Source organism: Parasteatoda tepidariorum, chromosome 6 (genome assembly GCF_982258835.1).
Source record: "Parasteatoda tepidariorum strain Cologne lab strain chromosome 6, Ptep-v5.0, whole genome shotgun sequence".
In the NCBI taxonomy this organism is placed as follows: Eukaryota; Metazoa; Arthropoda; class Arachnida; order Araneae; family Theridiidae; genus Parasteatoda; species Parasteatoda tepidariorum.
Window position 1 is genome coordinate 3,197,940 of NC_141760.1, and position 22,534 is coordinate 3,220,473.

General features: G+C 30.6%; 1 protein-coding gene across 2 annotated transcripts in view; it reads right to left on the reverse strand.

Annotated features, from left to right (window-relative positions):
- Nucleotides 1–22,534, reverse strand: part of LOC107437251 (P protein) — a 79,068-nt gene that overhangs the window by 44,260 nt on the left and 12,274 nt on the right. Inside the window, exons 4-7 of one of the 2 annotated variants that reach the window (XM_016049183.5) lie at nt 17,962–18,110; nt 9,330–9,442; nt 6,332–6,482; nt 2,012–2,083 (exon numbers count right to left, since the gene is read on the reverse strand). In XM_016049183.5, coding sequence (XP_015904669.3) covers nt 2,012–2,083; nt 6,332–6,482; nt 9,330–9,442; nt 17,962–18,110 — 485 coding nt within the window. Of the gene's footprint in view, nt 1–2,011; nt 2,084–6,331; nt 6,483–9,329; nt 9,443–17,961; nt 18,116–22,534 lie in introns of both variants that reach the window. The other variant, XM_087165311.1, reaches the window with a different exon arrangement.

The following is a 22,534-nucleotide window of genomic DNA, read 5'->3' on the forward strand; positions in this document are numbered from 1 at the left end:
TGAGATAATTTATTTTATTGTATTTCCGAACTTAACAATTTATTTACTCGGCAAAGGTCAACTTCAGTATTCAAAAACCATTAACGTGAAAATCAGGAAAAGTCAAAAATTTTATAACTTAAACTTGAAATTTTCAAATCACCTATTAAATAATTTCAGGCAACATTTTAATTTAGATGACGAGAAATTTTTAATTATCAAATTAATTTTGCTTAAATACTTCATTTATATAGTTTATATAATTTTTTGTCTAAAGTGTCCAAAAATAATTGTGCTTCAAAAATTATAAGAGATAACTTTCAAATTCATAAATCAATGTATCAATCACCAGTTTAAAATTGTAAATGAATTTCGATGCTACATCCTATTCAGAGCTCTTTTGTAATGTTCGCCATTTGTCAGTATTCTGTACTGAATAGGATGCTCCAATGTAGCATCGAAATTCATTTACAATTTTAAACTGATGATTGATACATTGATTTATGAGTTTGAAATTTGCCTTTTTTTTAATCTTCTCCGCATAGTTTTAATCCTTCCTAACTTTCATTATATTTCGTTCTTCAAAAACATATATGGAGGTTTCATCACTACAAAGCGTCAGTACAGGGTTTTATCAGCTGCCAAAAGATTAAAAGGAAATTACATACTCAAGATAAGGGAAGAAATCGACATAAAACTTCGTGATAAATAGAAAAAGTTATTAGAGAGAACTGGGACGTGCACTCCACTTCACTTAATGAAACGTGAGTTTACTGGGGGGGAAAGGGGGGAGCAAAGGAACAAAAAAAAATTAATCTTTGAAAAAGTTAGAAGGCACTTTACTACAACAATATTATTTGAAAATATATTTTCGTTTGTTCTACACTTTGGTATTTGCCATATCTGTATTTTATATGTGCGCAATAAATTCTACGGGTTTGACTATGTCTCTCTAATAACTTCATAACCATATGCGCTGGAATTCGGTCATCTTGTGCAAATGCAAATTTCAGAAATATCTCAAAAATTTTAATAAGTCTATTCGAATTTTCGAGTCGATGAATTTTTCGCTCTTTTCAAAATGTGTCTGGTAGCCCCACCCAGTCACAAAAATTATGTTTTTTGACTGTTTTTTCAGGTGTAAATGAAAATGACCAATGTATTGACTATAGATAAACCTCATTTATCATTTTCATCACAAAATTTTTTTATTTACTGCATATTTATATACTTTTAGTGAATTCTATCATTTAATAACAACAATATTTGTTGTTAAAAATGCATATAACATTCAAATTTGAAGCAATAAAATAATAATCTTTGCAACCGTACATTTATCGTAGAAATAAAATTGGGCGGTGATACCCGACATTCATGCGAGCGGGACCCAAAATCCAATTTTTTTGTAAATTTGTAATTACTCGAACAATTTTTCACATATAAACTTCTTTCTTCGTGCAAATTAAACTTAAGACTACATACTTGAACGCTGTATGTATAGAAAAAAAAATATTTTTTTCGTATTAAAATGAAGTTTAATCGAAACATTCAACCAATTTTTCTCAATTTCATGACTACTGTATTCAAAATATTTTCAAAACTGTTGTTTACCATGTTACCAGCTGCATAAATACTTGAAACTTTGAAAATAATCTTTTGTTAACATAACAATTAATGTCCGATGGCCCATTGACTTGAAAAAATATTCTATACATATGAAATTGACAGTGGGCGGGGGTACCCGACACTCCCCTACGTATTTCCTGTTTTCTATGATAATTTTATGTTTTTAGTGAAACAGCTTATCCATATCAATTTTACAGCTGTCATTGCTCAATTCCTTGTCCTAGGACCTAACACAAAAGACGAGAGATCTCATGAATCGGAATAAACCTACATTCTCTAATGAGATCTCGGAATTGAAAATTTACAGAGTAGAAAACCTCTTATGATTAACTTTATAGCAAAGAGATTGTGGTGAACCATCTAATTGCTGATTTCTTAAATAGATATATAAATATAGTGAACACACCTCTCCCACTATAGCCAGGCAAGAAATAGCACATGTAGCACCTATCATGGCAGCCAGAGTGCGATGAACAATCTATAGAAGAAGAAAAGAAAATCAGTGACCAAAATAAAATTCCCTTATTACAACTGAAATTGAATCTTTTTATTTAATTCTTCCTCAGATTAATCTTTCTGTTGCACACATACAATTCTGTTACACAATAATTTTCTGGCAAGAAAATTAAATAATAATAAAAAAGTATAAAAATTAACGAAAGGTTAAAATATCCAATCTCAATGATTTTACCAAGGTTAGAAAATTTATCTTAGCAATGATGAAAGCAAAAAATGCTGCTCAAGTTTGTGGCGTTGGACCTTAAATGATAAGAGCACGTAAAGTTTTTTCAATAGAATTAAAAAGTTTCAGTTACTACATAAGTGAGTAATAGCAGTTATCATAAGTACAAATTCCAGTAAACCATTTTATTTATCCATCATCTCATTTAGCATCTTTTTCATTTGTATAATTTCTTATTATTATTGTTATGAAATTCCACAGTCTCATTGAGAGCTTTCATTCTATTACTTAAATTGCAAATATTTTCAGCTGAATTGAATTGAAAGGCTTCACCAATCTTTAATAGTGGGAGTGATTAAACTTAAAACTCTGTTACAAATCATTCGTCTTACAAACTAACTAAAATTTAAAAAAAACCTATGCTTATTTTTACATTTTCGTTTATTTATGTCAAACAAATTAAGAAATGAGTAAATAAAGAAACGTGTTATTTTGAAATCGATATGTTGCCGTGAGATCAAGAGAATGTCGACTTTCCCCGGTGAAAGTCAACAATCGCATAATCGCTTTAGTGAATGTCCGAAATATTTGTTATGTCCGATTTGGTATTAATTTATTCCTTGATATTATTATATTTATTTGATATTTTTATTATCATCTGAGGGCAGATTAGGAGAAACATCAGTGTTCGGAGTACCGGTTAAATGCAGACTGGGCAGTGGCACTTGACCTTAAAAAAACATTGATGTAGGGCATACCGGGAAAATGTGAACTGAGCAGTGACACTTCACTAGACCTAGTACCGGAGTTGGCCGTCGATTACAGTAATCGCGATTACAAGTAATCAAAATTTTTGATTACATCAGAGTAGAGCGAAAATGTAATCGATTACATTTTTCAATTACAGTAATCAATTACTTGTAATCATGATTACATAGTCGATTAAAGTAATCAATTACTTGTAATCGTGATTACAACTTTCAAAAAATTTTGATTACAGCTGTAATCATGATTACAATTTTAATTACAGTAATCAATTACTCGTAATCATGATTCCAAGTAATTGCGATTACAAGTAATCACAACGAAAACGATTACGGGTAATTATGATTACAAGTATTCAAAATATATGATTACGTGTAATCATGAATCAAACTATACGATTACAAGTTATTACGATTGTATACTATATGCAAATTCATTATGTAAGTATGCATGAGTTAACATATTTTTATGTACATAGAATGTATGCACGCATGAAAGTACAATTGGCGAACGCATATACTTAGTACATATAATTATGCATTTATGATACATGTACGCATATACGTTAGTTTGTACAAAAAGGCAATGTTTTGTATCTTTGTATACATAGACAATATACGGATGAACGTATATGAAAATAATGTTTATGCGTTTGCATGCTTTTATGTACTTAAGTACATACATTGTATGAATTTACGATAATAGCACGTATTTACAATGTACGTATGTATATAAAATTGTACGTATTTACGTACAATATGTAAGAATGTTATTTAAAGGTGCAATGTGTGCACATAGTTGCGTAAATAAAATGCGTACATGTATACATGCACATTTTTATGTACATCGATATATGTACACGCAAAGCATGTACTTATGTACAACGTACGTATGTACTTGTATAACTACATACTTTGTTAATACTTATGCACATGTAATGTATGGATGTACAAAAAAATAGTTATATGCACAATGTACGCATGCACATACAACGTATACATGTACATAATTACAAGTAATGTATAAATACATGCGTACATTTAAGTATATGTAATTGCAATACACACATACATTTTGCATACATTAAAAATTTATATAAGTAAAGTTATTAAAGTTTGTTTTAAAATTTATTCTAAGGCATATAAAACTCGACCTCATATTTTTCAAAAAGCAAACGATAATTTTATTTTAAATTTCTAAGTATTATTTCCACACATAAAATTTACCGTTTTTTTTACCATTTAAAAAATTTCTTTGAATCATGCATTATGTTATTAAAAAAATAGATCTGTATTGTCAAACATTTCATGAAAATACCTGAAAATAATTTTTTATTCAAAGAATTTCAAAATGATATAGAACAATTAAAGCTGAAAACTAAATTTAAATATCGTTTGATTTTGTCATTTAACTTGCTTGAGTCATTAAAAGTTAACTTACATGCATTTTTTTATTGCATTGTACACATATTTAGACATAAATGTAATGTGCATATGTGTACGTGTAATGTATGCACGCATGTACAATGCATGTACATACATTCATGTATTGTACATGCATATATAGTACATATGGATATGCATACATGGAACATACGTGCATTGTACATGTGTGGATACATTCATTGGACATATATACATTGCACCATATGCATAGATAGGGATAGCATGCATGTACACATGTATTAATGTACACATGTATGAAAGAGTTACGCCCAATATATTTATGCACATATGTACTGTATATGTACACACATATGCACAGTGTATGAACATTATATGTTCATTTCATCATATGTACATTGTATGAATATACATCTGTACGCTATATGTATATACATCTGTACAATATATACAACTGTACAATATTTGCGTATGTACATACGTTAATATTGTACAGTTGTGTGTGTATGTACATACGTTATGCATGTCGAATATATGTATGAATATATCTAAAATATAAATACGCCTAATGTACGTACAATCGTACACAAATGTATTATGCATATTTGGATACATACATTGAACATGAACATATTGTGTATCTGTGCATAAATACAATGGAAATGCATATCATGTACATGTATACATACATATATTGTACATACTACATATATACCTTTATTGTACATGCATACATATATTATACTGTTCATAAATAAATTGCACATGCATGCATGGGACATACATTGTACAGACAATGTATGTATGTTCGTACAAACAACAAGTACTTGTATATGCATGCGTACATGAACATAGATATACATTTTACATACACAAATATTTGCATAAAATGCATATATTCATTGTGTATAAATGCACATGTCTACATTGTTTGCACATACATACGTAAATATCTATATACATACGTACATATATTTTATACTTACAATATAAGTGTATGTACGTGTGTGTGAAACTAAGATGTCTGAACATATGCACTAGGTAAAATCATATGTACATTTATTTTAGTTACATTCATTTGTACGTATAGAAATACGTACAAAATGCAGTACATGTAAATACGTGCAAAATGTATCATTATAAAATACATTATACTATCTACTGTAAAATATAATCATTTATAGGAATAAGTCTTGTAATCGTGTATTTAGATTACATGTAATCATAATTACATGTAATCAAATTACATGTAATAAAATTACATGTAATAAAATTACATGTAATCATGATTACATGTAATCATATATTTTGATTACTTGTAATCATAATTACCCGTAATCGTTTTTGTTGTGATTACTTGTAATCGCAATTACTTGGAATCATGATTACAAGTAATTGATTACTGTAATCAAAATTGTAATCATGATTACAGCTGTAATCAAAATTTCTTGAAAGTTGTAATCATGATTACAAGTAATTGATTACTGTAATCGACTATGTAATCATGATTACAGCTCTAATCAAAGTTTGTAATCACGATTACAAGTAATTGATTACTGTAATATTGTAATCATGATTACAGCTGTAATCAAAATTTTCGAAAATTGTAATCATGATTACAAGTAATTGATTACTGTAATCAAAAAATGTAATCGATTACATTTTTGGCCAACTCTGCCTAGTACATATTTCGGACAATTACCTAAGCGACTATGTGATTGTCAACATTCACCGGTGGAAGTCAACAACCACCCATTTCTGTCATTCACAGTAACACTTAAATTTCTATTTTAGGATGTGATGAAGTGTAATGATTGCAACCTTTGAAAATGATATTTGCTGCCGAAAGTCTGTTAGACGAATGAAACATTTTTACCTCAAATATGATGAGTAAGTAGAGTCCGATGAGAACACAGAGTGCCATAAGAATTCTTCCCATCGCCAACTTGGGTCGAACCGAGAGAAAGACTGAGAGGGATACGATATCTCTCCTCTTGTTTGTCGACACAGACACCTGGTAGATCTCGCTGCATTAAAAAACATTTTGCATTAATTTCCATCCTGTTTACTACTCTCTTATTTGTCGAAATCAAAAGTATCATCCTATATGAAGGCGATTGGAGGTAAGAATTAGAGAAGTAGACTTAAATGAGTGTATGGTATTGAAAGCTAGGCAAATGTTCTATGAAACTATTCTCAGAATAAAGCTCTTTCTGTATCATTTATTTATATGAGTGAAAAGTAAAACCATATCTTCCAAATTTTAATACCATGACATAAAATGGCATGGATATTACGACTGAGTTCGCATAAATGATATCCCTGAAGTGGTAACTACACTTTAATCTCGATAGTTCGAGTTTCCCATAAATTCGAGTAAGTGAAGAAAAATCAGTCTTGCTCCCAAACAGTGACCAACGCGCACACAACGTGTGGAGCGATTACTAACGATTGGTTTTACGACCATTACTACGAGTAAATATTGAAAACAAATTTGTGTCCTAAACACTGAAACGTGTGAACAGTGTGTTTAAATAAAAAACAGTAGACAATTATTTTAAAGTACTATTAATCTGATGCAGTAATAGGATGAATAATGTAACTTGGTGTAATGTAGTAAATGTAGCCTGATCATCTATAATGTAAGTTAAAAAAAATTTAAATATAACACATTTTTCAATTAAATACTGAAATTAAAAAATTGCCTTGTTTCTATTTATTTAAATATTTCTTAAATTTTAAGTTTTCAATAATTCGAGTTTTTGAAATTTCAAAGTAGGTTCGGTCCCGTCCACCACGAATTATAGAAACTCAATTGTATTTTTTTCTACTTGAGCATAGCTTTCCCTTTAATATAGCCCCATAAATGTATAGCTACATAATTTTTTATTATCAGAGAATCGATTTATTTTTATTGAGAATAAAAAGAAATTTAAATTGTTTAACTTTTAAATTTTTTTATTAACACAAATATCAAAATATGTGAGCATTATTTAATGAAGATTGTAGATATAGAGGCATCTCTAACAATACTTTTAATAAATGCTCAATTATTAAATCATTTGTCTTACATTCAACAAGTTTTGCTTTAAAAAAAGGGGGCGGGATTAAGTTAGTTTTTGTTCCATATTTCACAAATAATTGCACAAAATAAAATTGATATCAAAGTTATGAAAAAAATCTATTGAAATTAATATAGTATATAATTTAGAATAAAGAATGAGAGTCTTGGTTTAAAAAAAGAAAACAAAATATTGTGCGTGTTTTTGAAACAAAATTCTTTAAAGAGAACATTTTAATAATTAGGCGTGTTGCTTTCAAAATATCTGTGTTTATATATATGTTTCGGTAAAACACCGAAATCTGGAGAATGTCGACATTCACGTAGTCGCTATGGTGAATGTCCGAAATATTTGTTATATCCAATTTTATATTAATTTATTCGATAATATTATTATATTTATTTGATATATTTATATTTATTCTATATTTTAATACTTAATGACGATAGATTAGAGGAAACATCAGTGTTTGGAGTATCTGGCAAATATATACCGGGCAATGGCACTTGACCTTAAAAAAACATCAGTGTAGGGTATACCGGGCAAATGTATACCGGGCAGTGGCACTTAACCTTAAAAAAAACATCAGTGTAGGGTTAAAGTATCGAATAAATGTAATTATATCCACGAATAAATTCATATCAAATCGAATGTAATAAATATTTCGGACATTCGCCAAAGCATATCTGTGATTGTCGACATACACCGGTGAGGGTCCGAATGTACAAGAATGTAATGAAATATTCGATCTTTTACCGACGTATTTGGTGTTTGTCGACATTCACCGGTGAAAGTCAACAACCACCGATTTCGTTCTTTCGCCGTGACATATATCTAAAAATCTAAGTCAACAACTCAGATTTCTCTTATTTTAATTTTTAACTTAATATTGATAATAGAGTAAATATTATAATGTATCTTTGAGCACATAAAATAATTTATTTAATCTGGAATGAGAATAACAGAATACATTTTTATGAGAATAAATTTTGTTACCATTGAAAACTTTGAAACAAATTATTCCTTACCTTGGATTACACATTTCAATACTTAATATTTCGAAATCAAAATTATATAAATTTATATTTCATTAAAAAATGAACTCTAAATGTTTAAAAAGTAATTGACTTTCCTTTACTCAGAAATGAAAGATTTTTCAAATATTTAAAGAAATATCAAAAATCAATTAAAAATTTCAAATAAATAGCTGTATTTTCTAAAAAATTGAGAAAATTTATGTCGGAAGCTAGTTTTATTATAATATTTATAGTATCAATTAGTTTAAAATAAAGGGTCGAATTTTCTAGTTCTGAGATTGGGTTCCGATATTCGAAAAACTCACTTTAAATGAATTAACTGTTTTGTTTAAACTCTAAATAAAGTCATGGAATCAGCCTTAAAAGTTAATTTCCTCAGATAAACTTCTTTTTCTCTCTCAAAATACTAAATAAGGCCTCCAAATAGTTTATTGTCGAAAGTGGTCGAAATGTAAATGTTATAATGTAAAATGTAGCGAAAGGTGAAATGTCTTAATGTCATTTTTAATTTTTGCGTTTTGCATCACATCTTTCGAATTAATTATAATGTAATTTACAAATAAGTCAAATTTCAGAAAACTTATTTATTAACTCATTACTTTAAACATGGCTAAAAGTTTCCATTAACGCAGAATGCAAATCTATAATTTATTTATTAAATTCTTCCGTTTGGTTCCCCATCATAGTGAAGGATTAAAAGAAATAATTGTTCTAATCAAGTATAAAATCATATTTCTTTGAAATGTCTTAAAGCAGAAGAAAAAATAGAGTTCACCAGTCAGATATTTCATTTTTCTTTAGTTGAAAGTCATGTTCTAAAATGACGGGTTCCACCTCATTTTCCCGAGAATTTTCTGCTACATGAAGAATCCACGGTGTTGATACTTTCTGAAATATATTTAGGAGAAATTATTATTATTTCTTCCGTTCATTCTGCTGTCTAGTTTACGAAGCGATACTCTGATTAGTACAATAATTTCATTATTCAATTTGTAATTTTTTTTTTCTACATCGATTCCTTCCATATATTAAAGTGTCATTTTTTTTTCATCCGTTGTTTTTCTCAAAAATTGATAAATTCCCTTCTGCGCAGTACGAAGAAGAATAAATTTGTGCTTTCGCAAGCCTTTATTTTGGATTAAAGTTTTCCGTTTGAGTTGTCAAGTTCTAAATATATATTTTTTAGTTTTTATGAACTTTAAAAATAACTCGGAAGAATAAATTGATTTTATGTCAAAAACCCATTTAGCATTTAGATGATCGGGAGAATTTTCCGAAATTTTAATCAAAGGAAAAAAATATAAGAATGTCCAAAAGAACTTAACGTACACCACCCATTCATAAAATATAAGCTTGAAAAACTAGAATGAGCTGCTATTATCGTATGAGTCAAGCTCTTTCATTTGAGAAAAGGAAAACCATATGATCGATAAAACTCGTGCGATAGAATCATATCTGTAAAATTAAAGCAAAATATCATTTCTTATACATTTCTCAACCTATTTTTTTTTTCAAATAGGGTAACAAGATTCAGGAGCTCTACTTAATGACTCCCTTTGAAGACCAAAGAAAGAGCTTTTCAAGGATTTAAGTAAGTGATTTACCTGCGTACAGAACTACCTAAACAAAAGTGAGTTTTATTAAGAGCTTATTGCGTGCTCTCATTAAGTATTTATATTAGGTTAGCTCAACTAAAATAAATGTTGAAAATTTCACGACGTCAAAGAATTTATATTTTAAAAGGTAAAAGAAACTATGTGTTTCTTTTGTTGATACATTCTTTTCTCAAATTTTTCATTTGTAAATAATGTAAAATAAAGTATAAATGCAATTCAAGTTCGAATACAATAAAATTGAAGGCTGATTTAGGGAGAAATTGGGACAAAGTTTGACCATCACAAATTAAGCAATACTCTATGTATAGCTAACCTTTCTTTTGCGGTGTTGAACATTTATATCATTTTTTACTAAATTTAATCATGTAAAGTCGTCGCCGTATGCATGACGTCGTACTAAGTGCCGATCCATCAAAATGATTCATAGCAGGCTGAAAAAATAGAACTAATACCGCGATGATCAAAAATGATGACTACCATTATTAAATATTTTCGATAATAATATTGCATGTTTAAAAACCCTCTGTTTAATATATATATATATATATATATATATATATATATATATATATACATACATATACATATATATGCGTGCGTGCGTGTGTGTGTCTGTGTGTTACGGCCAAAGCCCGAATTCGGCCACTTCGCGAAATGGCTAAGAACGCTGTAAATTGGCTGGCCAATGTCCAATATTTTCTTGATTTCGGGAATTGGCCGTCCAGACCGCGAAGTGACATGGAAGGATCAGCCAAAGTTGGAAGAAAAAATCATTGACACGTATTATTGGCTCTGTATAACCATTACTTCATTCTTTAAAAATTATTAACCGCGGTACCCGCAGCAAAATGCCGTGGGATGTGGCCATTTGAGACAAAGTAAAAAATTAAATTTTAATTTAAAAACTTGTTTATTTTTTATATTTTTAAATTAGAAGGTTTATATTTTTAAATTGAAAAAGAGAACAAAAAGGGCAATATTAGCAAATTAACTTTTTAATAAAACAAATATTAAAAAATTGTGGTCCCACCGTACCACACGGTATGTGAAAAAACATACCACTACAATTTTTTTTTCTGTAAAGTAAAAGTTATTTGAAATACAAAAGATGTTAAAAAGTAGTAAAATGGTCAACATAAAAAATTTGCATTCTTGACTGGGCATTCTTGAATGAGCGCATCGCGTTTTGGCCGGAACATCGTGTACACTTCGCGAAGCGAAGTGGCCGGACTTTGGGCTTTGGCTGTAACATATATATATATATATATATACATATATATATATATATATGTATGTATATATATATATATATATATACATATATATATATATAACATATATATATATATATATATATATATATATATATATATATATATATATATATATATATATATATATATATATATATATATATATATATATATATACAGTGATCTCTCACTTATGCGCGGCGCAAAAACTTTCTCACTTTGAAAAGGAGGGGTCTCAAAATTGTAGCATATTGCCTGTCATAAGAATTTTCATCCTTTTGACATGTTTTTCTTAGAATGCTCTCGTTTTTCTTATCTTTGTGTGGTAACAACCCTCGTTTTAAGGCCTTAAATGACTCCCCTACTGCTTTCCTCTTTTTTCTCTTATCCCTATTGTTCAAATTCCAGGAACACATTTCACTTAGAGGGGTAAAAAGAGGGATCGCTGTTGTAATTGAGGTAGGTAAAACTGACAGCCAATGGAAAATGTTAGTGCGAAAACCATGTGACATCGTCGACTAACTGAAGATTGTCGGTGTTTAGTTAGATACTTACTTTTCAGCATGGCGAAGAGAACAAAATTGTCGCTTTAATTTAAAATGGATGTAATAAAAAAATTCTTTCATCTCGAAAAAGGCTTTGGCGGAGACTTTTAATGTCCCCGAATCAACGTTAAGAGGGATTTTAAAAAATCGAGAAGCGATTTTAATAGCTAATCAAGAATGTGGTGTGCAATCGAAGAAAAGAAGCAGGATTCAAGGTGGGAAGTACGAGGAATTTGAAAAAGTTTAGTTGACATGGTTTAAAGAATCTCGTGCTTCAAACATTCCCATTAATGTTGAACTCTTGAGAGAGAAAGCTGTAGAGTTGTCCAAGAATTTTGATATGCAAAACTTTTCAGCATCTCACGGATGGATTGAAAAATTTAAAAACAGACATGGTTTAGCAACTCGTGTCCTTTCTGGAGAAAGTGGAAGTGTCAGTGAAGAAACTGTTCAACAGTGAAAGGAGCAATTGGCCACTTTAATAAAAGGATGCGAACTAAAAAACATCGACAATTGCGACGAAACAGGACTTTTTTTAAATGATGCCAGACAAAACTTAATCATTTAAAGGAGAATCATGTCATGGGGGGAAGAAAAGTGAAGAAAGGTTAACTGTCTTGTTATGTTGCAACGCTGATGGCTCAGAAAAATTCACACCATTAGTCATGGGATGATCAAGCAAACCGCGATGCTTTAAGAATGTGAAAAAGCTCCCATGCGACTATAGTAGCAATAAAACGGCGTAGATGACAACGAACATTTTTTTGGATTTCCTTCATAAATTTGATGAGAGAAAGGAAAAAGAAAAATTAAAAGTTCCTTTACTCATGGATCAATGCCCTGCTCATCCAAAAGACTTACCGAATTTCAATAACACGAAAGTTGTTTTCTTTCCTGCAAATTGCACTAGAAAAATTCCACCCTTGGATCTAAGCATCATCCGTTGTGTAAAAGTACACTATAGAAAAACTTTAACTCGTCGTCTTTTGGCTGCCATGGAAACAAAACTTCAGGCAAAAGACGAGCTAAAGCAAATCACTGTCCTTGATGCAATGCACATGATGTGCTCATCAAGGAGAAGCATCACAGACAAGTGTAATCAAAACTACTTAAAAAAAGCGGGATTTCTGCTTCCAGAAGAATCTGAATGTGAAGAGCCAGAGCCCGAAAATGAAAACGACATTAGCGAAGAGGATTGGAATACTGTGTCTGGTGGAATGGGTAATTGTACTTTCAACGAATTCGTTGAAGAAGATGAGCATTTAATAACGGCTCAAATACGAGATATTGCAGAAATTGCAGCTGAAATAAATGGTGACGAGAATGATGAAGAGATAGACGACATTGATGAAGAAGATACCGCAAAAGTTCCCCCAACTCACACAGCCCCTTTACAGGCACTAGAATCTCTGCGTGATTATTTTCAATTTCATTCAGGAAATGAATGAACTTTTTCAAATCTTGAAGGCTCTTTTTGAAAACTCCCGAAAACAAAAACAAACCTCGATTGTAAATTATTTTGTGAAAAATTCATAATTGGAATAAAAAATTAAATTTGGGTTTGTAAGCATTTTAATTTTCCTCAACTTATTAATTTATAGTTAAACCCAGATAGCAAAAAGCTATGATCTAATATTAGAAAGATGCAATATAACTGCCGTGCTAGAAAACGCAAGACTCCTGAATCCTATCTTCTAATATTACAACTAATATTATATAAAATTAAATAGTATTCGATCTAACATTCGAAATTTCAAAATTATCATCTATTTCATTATTTTGGTCCAAAAAGCGCCACATTTTTGCGAAAGGTTATCCCATATTACTAATAAATAAACATTTATTTATGAAGGAGAACGATAAATTAAATATTACTTAAAATATCATTTTCAGCCAATGCAATTTTATGGCAGAAAGTGCAAAATAATATTAGTGGTAGTTTGCGAACGATTGAACTCGAAAAATTTTTTCAACTGCTTATGTTGAGTTGTAACTCCTTCATGCTTGTTCATAAGACAACCTCGCCATCTTGTTTTCGCTCAGCAGATTTCGTTTCAACTATTCAAGGTATTTATAATTTAGTAGTTTTTTGTAAACTTTATAAATTTCAATGATAGTTACATGATAAAGTAGTATCGTAGGTAATGTTTTTCCTTGAGTTAAAAATCAGCTAGAAAAGTAATTTAAAGCACGATGTGTTTGAGATTGTAGATGTGGTAGAAACATTCAGTGTACTTAATAAACTTGACCGCTAAATTAAAACATTTAAAAATTAATTTATTGATCATGTATCCAATAAAGTCAGTAAATATTTTGTACTGTGATCATTACTGTTCACTCATAGTAGTTGAAACGTATTGTCTAGCTGTAATTAATAAGTAATGTTTTTCTGCAAAAATGAAAAAGACAAAAGTAATTGTCTGTAAACAAATTAGCCGTGTTAAATCAATATATATATATATATATATATATATATATATATATATATATATATATATATATATATATAGCGCAGTTAAAACCATTATATTGTAGAATGTTTAAAGTTTAATACAAACAATATTGCTAGCATATTAAAATTTCATGTTCAAAATATTGTACAACAATAAATTAAGCATTTTTATTTAAATATAGACTGATTTTTATTTGAATATAGATTAATCTGTACGTTTTTGATGCATCATTATTTATATTAATTTGTAAATGATTAAAAAATTTTTATAAAAATTACAACAAATAAAATAGAACCCAAAAAGTAGAAATAAGTAAAAATAACATGTAAAAACAGAAAATAAAATAAAAGAAAAAGAAAAAATAGTAAAAATGTACTATAAAGCCAGTAGCGAAATCAGATCAACTTACATGGACGGAAATTTTTCAAGAATGATTTAAAAATGTTTTCGCAGAAAGATTGCCAGATTACAAAATATGAAAACAAAAGCGCAAATTGAGTGTAACAAGAGGGTTTTAAAGTGTCGTTCTTACAGCACTGCTGAAATGATTTGTTATTCTGTGCATTGATTTGTTAGTTACCAAGGATGGGCCCGAAATGGATGTGCGCAAGGTATTATTATACTGGATAATTTTAAAAATTGACCATTAATAGTTTTGGAAAATAGATGTTTATTTAAGAAAAAATATATAATAGAAAAGAGAAATATAAATTGCCTGTTTCGCAAATAATTTTAGCCACGGATTTGCACGAAATGGATTAGCGCATGGAAAAATTTTATAAATTATCAAAGAAAAAAAAATTTAAATAGATAATTATAACACGGATTTGCCCGAAATGGACATGCAAATCCATTATATATATATATATATATATATATATATATATATATTGTGACATTGTGTCACTTAATCTCAACTTTCTAATAAAATTGTGACCTAAAAATTAGGCCGACCCCTGACCCCTCTCCTTTGAGCCTTACTGTCTGTCGACCTTCACGGTGTTGACCTTCGGCGGCCTTTGATATGAACACATGGGAGATGGTCCGTTATGGTCACAGTTAGTGCATAATTGTGATTATATTTAGGCGGTTCATCAATTCACTTCGGTTCCCCTTTTAGCCACGATTCTGCGGCATTATAGGTACTTTAACTTCAATCTTCAACCGGATTGAATAAATACCGCCCATTTTTGGAGCATGGAGCATTCGAATTAATTTTACATCCCGTAACACTACGATCCCTTAACAGGGATTTTTCTTTCTTTTCACCCCCCGTGGGTGTTTTTCGTTCTCCGTCTGTGATAGCATTTTCCTACGCCATGATTTTATAGAGGATAAATCTGCCGAGGGTAGATTTTGAGATGTATGACATCCCACTCCCGTGTTAAATGATTTTTACATTCTCTCCCCGTTCCTTTGTTTCTCGATAGATTTTTGATACGCCGAAGGTGCTTTTAAGATGTCCTCCACTAATGCCTATCCCTTTTTCAATCATGTGCCAGCTGTGTATTGATGATGTAGTATTTGATGGTGCTCCTCGATGCTTGTTTTCAAAACAAATAAACAAGGATTTTATAGTGCTTTTCAAGAATTTGTCTTCATTTGATGTCATTGACTTAAACTCCTACTTTAGGTACAATATGTAAAGAAATAAGTCTTTGATAATGTTTTTTTAGAAATTGTACCTCACCAGTTGTATTTTATGTTAGTTATTGTGGCACATCATATTCTTTTTTTAAAAATATTTGCTTTTCTGTTAATTCCTCTTTTTTTGTACACGGCCCCAACCTTAACATATATATATATATATATAATATATATATATATATATATATATATATATATATATATATATATATATATATATATATATATATATATATATATATATATATATATATATATTACGAACTAACAAATTCAATTGAGATTTTGATAAAATAATCTCATTTTTTTTAAAAAAAATTTAAGAATACATTTTAAAATTAAAGACTTGAAAATTATTAATGATATAAAATTTGTCTAAAAACCCATTGTATGAAGTAAAGAAACAATTATCAATAAAAGTTGTGATATAGTATTATTTCTTAAATTAATTTGAAATATTCAAAAAAGTCAGCAGAACGTAAGATAGACTTTGGAATAAGAGGGAGGAAAATGGATGGTAGCAGAGTTCGCTAAAATAATTTTATTTAGTATTTCTGTATTGCTATGTAAATAATGCATGGAATGACATTATAAAACTAATGTTCTATGTTTTACTGCTTCACAGCAATACAGAAAATTGAGCAAAATTATATCGCCGAATTATTCTACTACCATCCAAATCCTCTTCTTGCTTACTTCAAAAATAAAGAGCAAAGCAAGATAATATCAGAAAATGCAAAATCTAGAATTACATAGCGTTAAAACTAATGCAAAATAATATTATGGTGAACGCTAGATAATATTAGTCTGCATCAGACTCTAATATTATATATTGCAGAGCAAACAGCGACCTTTTGTATCTTTCTAATATTAGAAGTTGTGCGAGATAACGTTAGATTTTGCCTATTTTCTGATGTTAACTAATATTAGGTGCTACTTGGGAACATATTAAAATTTGAATCTCATCTTATTTAAATGTTCAGTCAAGTATACATAGTATTAATTCGAAATATAATGTTGTAAAATGTATTAATGTTCTATTTTTAAGATCTTTATTAAGGCTTTTCACTTATACGCGTATATATATATATATATATATATATATATATATATATATATATATATATATATATATATATATATATATATATATATATATATATATATATATATATATATATATATATATATATATATATATATATATATATATATATATATATATATATATATATATATATATATATATATATATATATATAAATAGTATCCAACCTAGAAGTCAAGCATTGGGGCAAATCAGATTCAGTGGGGAACTTTTTGATGGAACTAACACGCATTTTTGATACATGGGGAGAAAGAAAAGGAAAACTTCTTTTGGTAAGTCCGATTCTACTCCTTGATCCGTCAAACAGATAATTTCGGTTCACGCAGTGTGAACTAGGAGTAGAGTAAGGATCGACCAGCCATTATAGCTGGGATTCGAGTTTGGGTAGCTTCAAATATGAATGGTAAAATATGCTTTCTTACGATAATATTACTAAAATGCCTCTTTTATCCCAGGTAAAGCTGCTAGATATTTTATTCAGTGTAAGGAAATCTCTCCCTAATATCATTCCAAAATTATATTTAAAAGAATTGCTAAAAGTATCTAAAATAAGCATAGAATAGATTTAAGAACTTTACAGCATACAGAAAATCTTGGCTTGTCACTTCCGTCAATCGCACTCTCAATCACGATTTAGAAATGGCATTATGGATATCTAAACCTATTAGTTAGTAATATTTCGACAGATTTTTTTAAACAAATTTCTATTCCAAATGTTTTTAGGCTCCTGTTAAAAACATAGTTTTTTTTAAATGGAATGAGTGTATAATGAATCAGTTACTCACAACGTAAGTTCCATTGCAGTTTATCTTGGAGACGGAGAAACTCACGTAGTCTTGAGAGCCCGGATAATCTTTGTCGATGATGAAGGGTCCCTTCGCCATCACATGGATGAGTTCCTGCTTAAAAGTTGCATCTCCCGTCACATTCATGTATAAACTATCATCAAGGAAGTAAATAATTCATTCCCTGAATCATGCCCCCATTATACATAGATAGACACACACCCACACACAGATCTATATTTATGTATTATAGAATGTCTCATACGAGTCTTTCTATCTTTAATCATAACCTTAAAATAGATTTCTCTTTTTAATTTTAAGACGTAGAAATCGTTCTTTCACGAAGAGCCCTAAAAAGTCAAGATGCCAATTAAAATATTATTTCCTGAAGTTAATGGGTAATAATTCTTAGAAAAATACGCATTAAGAAAATCCCGAAAATTCCCTATGGTCAGAAAGGCGTCATCTTTGGAACGTATCAAAATTTGGATGACGTTTGATTAAATTAAGGATATTCTTGCAACCAATCAATTATCCTTTCAGAATTCCTGTTTAAGAAACGGGAGCCATTGAAAATGCGTGGCTTTTTCATGATGTAACTGCTAGCAAAACTACGACTCGAATGGTCAAAGCCAAAGCCCAAGCCCCAGCCAAGAAACCCCGCTCCTTAAGAATTCATCATAAGATGCTAAATAAAACTTAAAAGAAGCCAACTTATACCTCGTATGTGGACTTGTGTAAATGACTTGTGTTTTCTTCAAATAAGATCATAAATTCCTATAAGCCGTCAATTCGGTAATTCTTGGGATTATTAAATAAAGTTCAAACTATATTTTGAAACAAGAAAAAAAATTACGAAAGGAAACTTTTGAAACGCAACTACTCTTTTAAAAACAGAAAAAAGAGGATGAAAATAAAGCTAATTATTGAACTTATCCTGATCCCACTGAGATCCTGTTCATGTAATGAAAAGTCCGAAGATTCTTTATAATTCCCTCTCAGAAAAAGTAAATAGAAAAATATGCTAATGGGTCATCAAATAAACGAAAAAAGAAATTTAAAATACTTTATCATTCTGCTAATGTCGGTATACAACCGTGGAAAAAGTTAATATGTAACAATAAATTTTCGTTCAAAAGTTCATCACATTTTAAGAATCATCGAGTAAACCATCTGGCTAATTTCAACTTCCTAGAATCATGAGATATCATCACTTGTTATCCTCTGTAGCTAGTTGTAAAATGACCGAAATTTTCTATGTTCCTAATTCAAAGGCATAAAAGGGATTTCATCAAAATGTAATAATTACACTGGTCAACAGTGGTTTCGGTGCCAAGGTTTTTTGAGGTGATTTTACATGAATTTGATGCCCTGAATTCGAATACAGCATTAGTTTTTGCTTAGTAGCTCTAGTTTCTAAAATATAACATTTTAGTGAACTATACGTTTTACTATTTTAAATGAAATCCATGGATTAAACAAGCAAACTAAACACTGAATTTTTATTATATTATACAAATAAGAGAAAAGTCATCAATTAAGCCAATTACTCACTGAACACTTCGGAAACTTCTTTTCCGTGTCATTCTTGATTGTATTTTGGCACAATCCCGTTTTAAAGACCAGTCTGCCATCATATGGTTATCCCATCTCTCTTGGTAGCGGTGCTCCATAATTTTAATATCCTGATGAAATCTTTCACCTTGTTCCTCACTAGTGTCTCCTAAATTATCTGGAAAATGGTCGAAGCGGTTGTATAAATTGGGCACCTTAATGCTCATGTTACACCCAAAGGATTTGAAACTATTAAGCATTTCGTTTACTAGCTCAACGTAGTCTTCAGCTTTGGGCTTGACCAAAAAATTTCTGATAACTGCAACAAATGAAGGCCAGGCTTTTCTCTCAACCTCATTCATCGAATTTATGAAGGCAGGGTCTTTAATCAAGTGTCTTATTTGTGGATCATCAAATATTTCTGCATTAACTTTTTCCGTACCCAACTGAGGCATTTTCTCCCCTATGTATGCAGAGCATGATCCATTCTTATCAAGAGAATATGCAGTGGAGAAAAGATGATTTTTCTCTCGTGCAACTAAGGGATTATTAATGATATTCTTTTCCCCAATGTCCATGTTTTCTCTCTTAGGCCACTCTTTTCTAATCCAGTGATGTACTTTGTCTGTGCTATTCTAGAGGCAAAGGAAGCAAGGATATTTGGTATAGCCGCTTTTCTGTCCAAGGAGAAAGTTTACCATTTTTAAGTCTGCACAAATCATGATACTTTATGTTCTTCAAAACCAAAACTATGGTATCGCATTCTTCTTTCATTTTTGTTGAGAGAGCAATTGGTATTGAGCCATATTTATTGCTCCCCTTATGTTGAAGAACGCATTTCAAACTTCACTTAGAACTGTCAATAAATAGGCAGCTATCATCGGGAAAATATTCTGGAAGACTAATTTTTCCCAGGTGACCTCTAACGTGACAAAATACAAGATTTTCTTTTTGATAGAAAAAGGGTGACATATATTTCTCTCTTATACGATAAAATGTAATTTTGGTTTCTGGTTCAAATAAATTTTTATTCTTCAACCTAGATGCCAGTACTTCAGAAGCTTCTTTCGAAAGATCTATGATGAGGTCATTTAGCTCATATTGGTTTGAAATGTTGAGGAATTGATGATGTCTCCTCATAATCACTGTCACCTTCAGTGGTATCGAAAGGCTGATCAGAGGGACAATACTCGTCCTCACAGAGCTCTGGTAGCTGGTAAAACGTTGAAATTAGCAATTGAAAAATCAAGCACCTTACACCGACTAAATAAGGATAAGTGCACTTGTTGCGGTTTTTTCGATTGATTCTTGTAATATTCCGGGTAGTCCACTGTCGTAAATGCTCTGAAAAAATTTTGCAGACCCGATGTGGTGCCCAGGTTTTATCCTGATCACCAAGCCTGGAAACCAAAATATCTAAGATAAGCTCTCTTTGCAAAGTCACTAACAGCTTTTCTGTTTTCCAGAAACGCGTATTCTCCACAAACATAGCAAAATACATCAGGATGATGTACACAGCTTCTTCTATTTGTCCTCATTTTACTTCTATTCAACAAAACAAAAACAACAATATACGTTATAGGTTAACTTTATAACAACTCTTTACTAAACAGAAATTTTAAGCGACGCCAACATTGATCTCTCTGCACGGTGCGAACTCACACACTAATCTCAATTGCAGCTGAGGTTTTGAAGGTAACTTCAGATACAGAATCTAACTAGAACTAACCGAACGGCAGACGGTTAATAAGAAAGTTAAATCCTACATATTAACAATATGCCGTCCAGTTAATTATAGTTGCCATAGCCCATAGCGTCTCTTTTTATAACAATTGGACTATAGTAATAGTATTTATTTATAAAATAATAATATTATTATCTCATAAATATTATTTGAATTCAATTATTATAAAAATAAGACTGACAATTTGTCAAGTATACAAGAACCAATCCTTGTATAAATTTTACGGCACACATACTTGAAGGTATTGAATAGAAAATAACATTGACTGATAAAGTGAAATTATCTAAAAATGTAGAGCTGATCGAGAAAAACTGATTTCATGTTTAGATTCAGCAACCCAAATATACAGGGTAACAAAAAAATATAGGGATCATTTTTGAATGTTTATATTTCCAAAATTTATTACATAAATTCAGCGATGTTTCTCAATATGTCAACCTCCGGCATAATAGATTTGTCTACAACGCTTCGGCCAGGATTTTAAAGCCCGCAAAATGATTTCCTGGGGGATTTTCTTCACCTCTTCTCTAATAGCTCTTTGAAGGCCTCTCGATGTAGAAATTCTTCGCTTATTCAGTTTGTTTTTCAGATGTCTCCACAGGAAATAGTCGCATGGTGCAGCATCAGGACAGTTTGGAATCCATTGTTCTGGTCTCAGGAATTGCACTTGCTGATCTGTTAAGAATTTCTGGGTGGTCTTAGATGCATGCGATGGGGCAGAGTCCTGATGGAACACAGCATCACCATTAGGGTACAATCTGCAGTAATAATCCTTAAGAAAGGGCTTTAATATCTTCTGTATATAATACTCAGAATTTATTTTGGCCCCAGGTTTCACAAACCGAGGTTAGGTCGCACCATGGCCGGATATGCCCATCCAAACCATTACGCCTTTGGGATGAGGCACCGTGGTTGATGGTGTCAAGTCTCGCCTGTTCTGCCCGCGACTAAGATATTGAACTTTAGATTTAGCATTGGTATCAGATAGATAGATCCAAGCTTCATCAGTTGTAATGAACTTTCGCCATCTGTCCTTACGGAGAAGCTTGTAGAGGGGCCATGAGCGTTGCCTCCTAATCAGCACCGATCTCTCACTTAAATGATGACATTTAGGTTTTTTATTGCATTTTTTCTTCAACTTTTGTTTTAGTTGATATCTTACAACTTGCTGACTCACGTTAAGAGATTTAGCCAGGCTTGCCTGTGTTGGTGGATCCGGTTTTGATGTCATCTTATCAAGCTTCTGCAAATCTGATTTCTTCAATTTGCTTGGCC